The sequence below is a fragment of the Bos javanicus genome, chromosome 25, assembly GCF_032452875.1.
Source record: "Bos javanicus breed banteng chromosome 25, ARS-OSU_banteng_1.0, whole genome shotgun sequence".
NCBI classification, from domain to species: Eukaryota; Metazoa; Chordata; class Mammalia; order Artiodactyla; family Bovidae; genus Bos; species Bos javanicus.
In genome coordinates this window covers 1,038,921-1,048,656 of record NC_083892.1, presented here as the reverse complement: position 1 = coordinate 1,048,656, position 9,736 = coordinate 1,038,921, and the positions used below count along the sequence as shown (strand labels likewise).

At 54.9% G+C, this 9,736-nt stretch overlaps 1 protein-coding gene across 1 annotated transcript; it reads left to right on the top strand.

Moving 5' to 3' along the window:
• The first annotated feature begins 401 nt into the window (after positions 1 to 401).
• On the top strand, positions 402 to 9,042 carry LOC133237978 (CLIP domain-containing serine protease B9-like). Its single transcript, XM_061400505.1, has 7 exons — positions 402 to 1,895; positions 3,944 to 4,004; positions 4,157 to 4,341; positions 4,425 to 4,619; positions 4,734 to 4,818; positions 8,417 to 8,577; positions 8,663 to 9,042. Exons 1-7 carry the CDS (start codon positions 1,257 to 1,259, stop codon positions 8,828 to 8,830), a joined length of 1,494 nt encoding a protein of 497 aa, XP_061256489.1. The 5' UTR covers positions 402 to 1,256; the 3' UTR covers positions 8,831 to 9,042.
• Positions 9,043 to 9,736: the final 694 nt, after the last annotated feature.

Sequence of the window (9,736 nt, the reverse complement as noted above, 5' to 3'; positions counted from 1 at the left end):
GCCCTCACCTCTTCTTACAAGGACACCCACCACTGGATTGAGGGACCACCTAGCTCCAGTCTGATCTGGAGGGACAGGGTGGTATCAGTCGAATACTTAGGGGTCCCAAGCTGGGGGGTGGGCAACAATGCCTTCAAAGTAGCAGTGGGCGGCGGCTTCTTCCTGTTGGGAGTGAACCGCACTGGTTGCTGCCCAGCCGGCCAGGCGGCTGGTGGAAAAGTGGTCACGGCCGGGGGCATTCTCAACAGGGCTGCTTTAGCCTCCCAGCAAAGGACACCAGTGCCCACTCCGATGGCACAATTCTGCCAGGGAGCAACTGGCCCTGTGGACAGAGCCCCACGTCGGTGCTTCTGCTCCTGGAAGGACCAGAGGTTTGTTCCTGTGGTGATGGAGACATGTCCACCTGGGGTTTTGCAGGAACTTGGCTGGCACCACTATCTGGGAGCTTGGGTGTCTGAATCCCGTCCCATGGCATCTTAGGAGGCGAGAGAGAGGCCCACGGCCAGGCGCCAGCTGGGCACACCTGGGAGCCACTGGCCGGTGGCCCAGCTGGGCAGTGACACGTCATGGGTCAGGCTGTCCTCCAGGATGAATCCCAGGCAGAATTGCAGGCCTTCTCTGGAGCTGTGTCTCCAACTGTGGAATCAGGGTGCAGGGGCCATGGAGGGAGTCGGGGCCCATGGGGGCGGGAGGGAGCAGGGCTCACGAGGGGAGTGGGGTCATGGGGGAGCAGGGCCCCCGGAGGGAAGCAGGGTGCCACGGGGGAAGCAGGGTTTCCCCAGGGGAGTGTGGGGGCCACGCGGGGTGCGAGAGGGCGCAAGGGGAGCAGGGCTTGCTCACTGTTATGCTCAGTGGGGACTGGTGCTCCCGGAGCCCACAAGTCTGCACTGTGCAGGGTCAAGGGTCATGGCCCCTCAAAGGGTCCCAGTGTCATAAGGGTGTTGAAAGCAAAGTCGCAGTTGATGCCTGGCCGTGCTGGGCTTTGTGTCCAGAGGCCCCTGGTCAAGAACGAGGGGCATCCTGTTGGTAGGACAGTGACTGACCACCGGGAGGAGGGCTGTTGTGTCACAATGGAGGGCAGGGCACATGCAGAGCACGCCCCTGGCTCACCTCAGTTGTGACGGCCCGGGACTACAGCCCCGGCCCAGACGTCCATGTGGCCAGACGGAGCTCAGACACCTCAGGGATGGGGTGAGTCTGCGGGTCATCGCCAAAGGGGGTCTAGTGGACAGTGAGGGGCCCTTCTGGCCCCCGGCATGGCCGCAGTGGCTGTGGGCTGGACCCTGAGCCCCGCTCTCCCCTGTCCTGCAGCTGCCGTCCTCACACACAGTGGACGGTGCTGGACAGGGTGGGCTGCCATGTCCCCCTTCTGGGGAGCACTTGCTGACCAGTGTCTGGGGGTCTGGCAGCTCCTTTGTAGCTGCCTCACTCCCGTCGGCCCCCTGGCTAATCTAGGGTGGTGTAAGGGCTGGCATTTTTTCCCCACGAGGGCTGTGCATGCCCTGGGCCTCCTTGTGGGCGGTGGTCAGCCCTGCATCGCCCTCCACCCAGCCTGGGTCCATCCACCTGCCTTCCATGGCCCAGTGGGTCACACTGTCTCAGCAACAGCTTCTGAGAACCCCAGCCTCAGAGCAGACAGGGTGCCGTGTCCCTCCGCTGGTGGTGGTGAGGGTGGCAGCCAGCTGTGCTCCAGGCAGGTGGTGGTGTGCTCCAGCTGCCCCGCTGAGCTCAGTGGCCTCAGGGGCTGCCCCGCGGCTCAAGCGGCCCGGTCACTGGCAAATGCTGCCCCTCATCCTGCCAGCCTGGGCCAGTGTTCCAGGACTTCATCCAGCAAGCCTGCATCCTCTTCACGTTCTTCTGGGCCTGTTTCCGCCGGCCTGGTTGTGGGTTGGCAGGTGAGGTTTTGGATGTCGGGCTTCCCAGGTGGCGCTAGTGGTAAAGATCCCGCCTGCCAGTGCAGGAGACAAAAGAGACACAGGTTCAATCCCGAGGTCGGGAAGATCCCCTGGAGGAGGACATGGCAACCCACTCCAGTATTCTTGCATGGAGAATCCTGTGGGCAGAGGAGCCTGGCGGGCTGCAGTCCCTGGGGTCTCACAGAGTCGGACAGGAAAGAGTGCATCCACAGCAAAGTGTGGATAGGGGCAGTTCAGTCGCTCAGTCGTGTCTGACTCTCTGCGACCCCGTGAATCGCAGCACCCCAGGCCTCCTTGTCTATCACCAACTCCCGGAGTTCACCCAGACTCACGTCCATCGAGTCAGTGATGCCATCCAGCCATCTCATCCTCTGTCATCCCCTTCTCCTCCTGCCCCCAATCCCTCCCAGCATCAGAGTTTTTTCTAATGAGTCAACTCTTCGCATGAGGTGGCCAAAGTATTGGAATTTCAGCTTCAGCATCATTCCTTCCAAAGAAATCCCAGGGCTGATCTCCTTCAGAATGGACTGGTTGGATCTCCTTGCAGTCCAAGGGACTCTCAAGAGTCTTCTCCAACACCACAGTTCAAAAGCATCAATTCTTCGGCGCTCAGCTTTCTTCACAGTCCAACTCTCACATCCATACATGACCACAGGAAAAACCATAGCCTTGACTAGACGGACCTTTGTTGGCAAAGTAATGTCTCTGCTTTTCAATATGCTATCTAGGTTGGTCATAACTTTCCTTCCAAGGAGTAAGCATCTTTTAATTTCATGACTGCAGTCACCATCTGCAGTGATTTTGGAGCCCCAAAAAATAAAGTCTGCACTGTTTCCACGTTTCCCCATCTATTTGCCATGAAGTGATGGAACCAGATGCCATGATCTTTGTTTTCTGAATGTTGAGCTTTAAGCCAACTTTTTCACTCTCCTTTTTCACTTTCATCAAGAGGCTTTTTAGTTCCTCTTCACTTTCTGCCATAAGGGTGGTGTCATCTGCATATCTGAGGTTATTGATATTTCTCCCAGCAATCTTGATTCCAGCTTCTGCTTCTTCCAGCCCAGCGTTTCTCATGATGTACTCTGCATATAAGTTAAATAAGCAGGGTGACAATATACAGCCTTGACAAACTCTCCTTTTCCGATTTGGAACCAGTCTGTTGTTCCATGTCCAGTTCTAACTGTTGGCTTCCTGACCTGCATATAGGTTTCTCAAGAGGCAGGTCAGGTGGTCTGGTATTCCCATCTCTTTCAGAATTTTCCACAGTTTATTGTGATCCACACAGTCAAAGGCTTTGGCATAGTCAATAAAGCAGAAATAGATGTTTTTCTGGAACTCTCTTGCTTTTTCCATGACCCAGTGGATGTTGGCAATTTGATCTCTGGTTCCTCTGCCTTTTCTTAAACCAGCTTGAACATCTGGAAGTTCACGGTTGACGTATTGCTGAAGCCTGGCTTGGAGAGTTTTGCGCATTACTGTACTAGCGTGTGAGATGAGTGCAATTGTGCGGTAGTTTGAGCATTCTTTGGCATTGCCTTTCTTTGGGATTGGAATGAAAACTGACCCTTTCCAGTCCTGTGGCCACTGCTGAGTTTTCCAAATGTGCTGGCATATTGAGTGCAGCACTTTTACAGCATCATCTTTCAGGATTTGAAAGAGCTCAACTGGAATTCCATCACCTCCACTAGCTTTGTTCGTAGTGATGCTTTCTAAGTCCCACTTGACTTCACATTCCAGGATGTCTGGCTCTAGGTCAGTGATCACACCATCGTGATTATCTGGATAGGGGCAGGAGCTCCTCAGTGACTGTTGATCGACTCACCAAGCTCAGTCCCCATGGGGCCCGAGAAAGGAGGTGTTTCACAGCTCCCTGGATGCCCACCTTGGGGGTAAAGGGGCTCAGAGGGGCTGGAGGGGAGTGAGAGGTGCACCCCCGTGAGGAAGCCCCCCACTCAGCCTGCTTGTCTACCCTCCCCCCGGGGTCCTGGCCCTGGGTGCCTCATCAGGGGCCCTGCCCTCCCCCGCAGATGCTGTGGCTGCTCTTCCTGACCCTTCCGGGCCCGGGGGGCTTCGTGCCTATGTCCCTCGGTGAGTCCTGAGTCCCTGTCCCTGTCCCCTGCCCCGGCCACCCAGATGCCCCTGTACCAGTGCAGAGGGGACTGGTCAGTCGACCCCCGGGAGGGACTGAGTGTGTGCAGCCGGGCAGGGGTCCCTGATGGCGCCCTTCCTCGGCTTCCCAGATCCCAACCTGGGGAGGGAGCAGCGTGGCACAGTGGGGGTGCACGATGCCCCTCCCGGCCGGGGGCCATGGCAGGCCAGCCTCAGAAGGCACAGCAAGGGGCGTGAGCAGTGGGAGCACGTGTGCGGGGGCTCCCTCGTTCACCTGCAGTGGGTGCTCACCGCGGCCCACTGCACTGGACGATGGGTCACCCTGCTCGCTGCCCCCTTGGCTGGGGAGGGGAGCGGGAGTGGGGGGCAAGGGGGGTGTGGGTGTGGGCTGGGGGCCAGGTGCTGGGCCACACAGAAAGCCATGGCTCTGCCAGCAGCCAGCCCTGTTCCTGCTGCAAGACGAGCCCGGCCCTGCCCCAGCCCAGGCCTCTGAGTGGCTTCCGACCCCTCTCCCTCAGGGAAAGCCGGCAGGCTTCTGCCTTCAGGGTGCAAGTTGGGCAGCTGAGGCTCTATGACCCAGACCGGCTGATGAAGGTGACTGAGATCATCCCACACCCTGATTACAACCACCTCCTGTCTGCCAAAGGGGGTGCGGACATTGCCCTGCTGAGACTGGAGGCCCCTGTGACCCTCTCCCCTCACGTCCAGGTGGTCTCCCTCCCACCTTCCTCACTGAGGGTCCCCGAAAAGAAGATGTGCTGGGTGACCGGCTGGGGTGACGTCAGACTCGGAGGTAAGGTTCTGGGAGACCCAGTGGGCATGCACAGAGACCCTTTATTCTCTGTGATGTGGGGGAATCCTCTCCTTGTTTAGTGGGGTGAAATATACCTAACAAGGGCTTCCCTGGTAGCTCAGCTGGTAAAGAATCCACCTGCAGTGCAGGAGACTCGAGTTTGATTCCTGGGTTGGTAAGATCCCCTGGAGAAGGGAACAGCAACCCACTCCAGTATTCTTGGGCTTCCTGGGTGGCTCAGTCGGTAAAGAATCCTCCTGCAATGTGGGAGACCTGGGTTCGGTCCCTGGCTTGGGAAGATCCCCCTGGAGGAGGGAATGGCAACCCACTCCAGTATTCTTGCCTGGGGAATTCCCACAGACAGAGGAGCCTGGTGGGCTACAGTCCATAGGGTCACAAAGAGTCGGAAACAACTGATCGACTAAGCACAGCACATCTAACAAAGTTTTGCCATCTTAACCACTTTTAACTGTACATGAAGTACATTCACATGATTGTACAACCATCACCGCCATTGGCCATCAGAACGTCCCCCCACACAGAAGCGCCATCCCCCTCAAGCACTGGCTCCCCTCCCCCAGCCTCTGGTGCCACCACCAGCTCTCTGTCTCTGGGGATTTGCCTGTTCTGGAAGCTTCCTGTAAATGGAATCATACAATGTATGGTCTTTTGTGTCTGGCTCATCTCATTGAGCATGTTTTTAAGGCTCATCCACATTGTAGTGAGTCTCAGCACTTCGTTCCTTTTTTACGGCTAAGCTCAAACTACCGCACAATTGCACTCATCTCACACGCTAGTACAGTAATACTCAAAATTCTCCAAGCCAGGCTTCAGCAATACGTCAACCGTGAACTTCCAGATGTTCAAGCTGGTTTTAGAAAAGGCAGAGGAACCAGAGATCAAATTGCCAACATCCACTGGATCATGGAAAAAGCAAGAGAGTTCCAGAAAAACATCTATTTCTGCTTTATTGACTATGCCAAAGCCTTTGACTGTGTGGATCACAATAAACTGTGGAAAATTCTGAAAGAGATGGGAATACCAGACCACCTGATCTGCCTCTTGAGAAATTTGTATGCAGGTCAGGAAGCAACAGTTAGAACTGGACATGGAACAACAGACTGGTTCCAAATCGGAAAAGGAGAGTTCGTCAAGGCTGTATATTGTCACGCTGTTTATTTAACTTATATGCAGAGTACATCATGAGAAACGCTGGGTTGGAAGAAGCACAAGCTGGAATCAAGATTGCCGGAAGAAATATCAATAACCTCAGATATGCAGATGACACCACCCTTATGGCAGAAAGTGAAGAGGAACTAAAAAGCCTCTTGATGAAAGTGAAAAAGGAGAGTGAAAAAGTTGGCTTAAAGCTCAACATTCAGAAAACAAAGATCATGGCATCCGGTCCCATCACTTCATGGCAAATAGATGGGGAAACAGTGGAAACAGTGCAGACTTTATTTTTTGGGGCTCCAAAATCACTGCAGATGGTGACTGCAGTCATGAAATTAAAAGATGCTTACTCCTTGGAAGGAAAGTTATGACCAACCTAGATAGCATATTGAAAAGCAGAGACATTACTTTGCCAACAAAGGTCCATCTAGTCAAGGCTATGGTTTTTCCTGTGGTCATGTATGGATGTGAGAGTTGGACTGTGAAGAAAGCTGAGCGCCGAAGAATTGATGCTTTTGAACTGTGGTGTTGGAGAAGACTCTTGAGAGTCCCTTGGACTGCAAGGAGATCCAACCAGTCCATTCTGAAGGAGATCAGCCCTGGGATTTCTTTGGAAGGAATGATGCTGAAGCTGAAATTCCAATACTTTGGCCACCTCATGAGAAGAGTTGACTCATTAGAAAAGACTCTGATGCTGGGAGGGATTGGGGGCAGGAGGAGAAGGGGATGACAGAGGATGAGACGGCTGGATGGCATCACTGACTCGATAGATGTGAATCTGGGTGAACTCCAGGAGTTGGTGATGGACAGGGAGGCTTGGCGTGCTGTGATTCATGGGGTTGCGAAGAGTCGGACACGACTGAATGACTGAACTGAACTAAACTGAATATTCCACTGCGTGGATGAACCACATTCTGTGTATCTGCACCAGTTGATGGATGCCTGAGTGTTTGCCAGTTTTTGGCTCCTGTGAGTCAAGCTGCTATGAGCCTGAGGCTGCCAGCACCTATTAGAGCATCTATTTTCAATTCTTCTGGGTCTAGATCAGGTACGGAATTTCCAGGTCATCCTTTAATTCTATGTTTGATCTTTTGAAGGGGATTCCCCTTTGAGCTGAATGTATTTGAGACCTAGGTCTCAGATGGGCAGGTGTGTGGGATACTGGGGACTCAGGGCCTTTATTCTCTGCCAGGTCCCAGCAATTACACCCATGGTTCTCATGGGTCCTCACCATGACCGCTGGGGTGGGCCTTGACTGTCCTCCTGCATACAAGCAAACCTGGGATCGAGAAGCTAGGGCCTGCTCCTGGGCATGTACCTGAAGAAGCCAAAATTCAAAAAGATACCTGTGCCCTGATATTCACTGCAGCACTGTTCACAGTAGCCAAGACATGGAGACAGTCTAGATGTGCATCAACACATGAGTGGATAAAGAAGATGTGGTACAGGTACACCATGGAATATTACTCAGCCATAAAAAAGAACGAAATAATGTCATGTGCAGCCACACGGACGGACCTAGAGATTGTCATACTGAGTGAAGTCAGGACAGAAAAAGACAAATATCTTGTGATATTGCTTATATGTGGAATACGAAAAAATTGTACAAATGATTTACAAGACAGGAATCGTCACAGATATAGAAAACAAACATGGTTGCCAGGAGAGAAAAGGCTGGGGAGGGATAAAACTCACTGCTGCTGCTAAGTCGCTTCAGTTGTGTCCGACTCTGTGTGACCCCATAGACGGCAGCCCACCAGGCTCCCCCGTCCCTGGGATTCTCCAGGCAAGAACACTGGAGTGGGTTGCCATTGCCTTCTCCAATGCATGAAAGGAAAAGTGAAAGTGAAGTCGCTCAGTCGTGTCCAACTCTGTGCGACCCCATGGACTGCAGCCCACCAGGCTCCTCCGCCCATGGGATTTCCCTGGCAAGAGTGCTGGCGTGGGGTGCCACTGCCTTCTCCATAACTATCTATATACAGGTGTAACCGAATCACTGTGCTGTACACCTGAAACTGATACAACATTGTAAATTAACGATTCTCCAATAAAAAGTAATTAAAATAAACAAACAGAAAAAGAGAAGCTGGGGTCTGCCGTGGTCTCAGATGTCAGAAGGTGCAAACTTGAACCCATGTGGCTCAGAGCACCTTGTCAGGACAAGGGCTTGCTACATGCCTTCTCCAGGGAAAAAGAACTCCCGAAAGAATGCCGTCCTGGGTCATCCTGTCCTTAGGCTTATAGAGCCCTGCGTCTTGGTGCTGGGTGGATTTAGTGGACGTGGGGAAGCTGAGCCCCAGGGCCCCAGGGTGCTGGGTCTGGACCCAGGGTTAGGGTTGGCAGTGGGGACCTGGAGCCCACTGCTGACGCCCCAGCGTGGAGCAGAGTGAGTGCCTGCCCTCACCTGGCCCCCGACCCCCGACAGGGCTGCTGCGCCCACCCCACCACCTGCAGGAGGCGGAGGTGCCCGTCGTGGGGAACGAGGTCTGTAACCGGCACTATCAGAACTCCTCTGCAGACGCCGCCCGTCAGATCATCAAGGACGACATGCTGTGTGTGGGCAGCGAGGGCCGGGACTCCTGCCAGGTGGGACCCAGGCCCGCTCCATCCTCCCGCCCCTCCTCGCCCACGAGGGGGCACTGCAGGGCTCTGAGGGCCGCCTCTCCCGCAGGGTGACTCCGGGGGCCCCCTGGTGTGCAGCTGGAATGACACCTGGGTCCAGGTGGGCATTGTCAGCTGGGGAGACATCTGTGGCCATCGCGACCTCCCTGGGGTGTACACCCGGGTGACCAGCTACGTGTCCTGGATCCACCAGTACGTCCTGTCCCCCGGACACTAGATGGGGTGGGGGTGGGATCTGCACGATGAGAAGACTGCCACCCCTTCTGGCCAACACCCCGCTTCTTTCCCAGGGCCAGCCTTGCCCTCCCAATCCCCCTTCCCCTCGCCCTGGGAGGGAGAGACAGCGAGAAGCCCCGTGCGCTGTTGTCTCCCGGCAGTGTGGTGGCCCCTGGCCTGCTGCTCACCCTCTGTCTCCCATTAAACTCAGAAAAGCCAGCCCCCGACTGTGGTTTGGGATTGCGGCGTTGTGCTTGCTGGAGGGAGCCATGCGGGGGACCCTGAAGGGGTCCCTGGACTCTGGCGCTAGGCTGGGTTGCCATGGTCTGGGGGTGGGGACATTTCCGGGAAAGCTTTCTGGGAGCTTGCGGGGGAGGGTTAACCTTGCCCCTGGGTGTGTCCCTTTCCAGTGAGTGCAGGGCAGTGACTTTGTTCTGATCACATCCCTCTTGCCCAGCCCCACGCCTCCCGTGACGTTGGTTCAGGACTCTCACCCCCAAGAGGGGTCTCTGGAGCATGTTCAGTTCAGTTCAGTCGCTCAGTCGTGTCCGACTCTTTGCGACCCCATGAATTGCAGCACGCCAGGCCTCCCTGTCCATTACCAACTCCCGGAGTTCACTCAGACTCACGTCCATTGAGTTGGTGATGCCATCCAGCCATCTCACCCTCTGTCGTCCCCTTCTCCTCCTGTCTCTAATCCCTCCCAGCGTCAGAGTCTTTTCCAATGAGTCAACTCTTCGCATGAGGTGGCCAAAGTACTGGAGTTTCAGCTTTAGCATCATTCCTTCCAAAGAAATCCCAGGGCTGATCTTCAGAATGGACTGGTTGGATCTCCTTGCAGTCCAAGGGACTCTCAAGAGTCTTCTCCAACACCACAGTTCAAAAGCATCAATTCTTCGGCACTCAG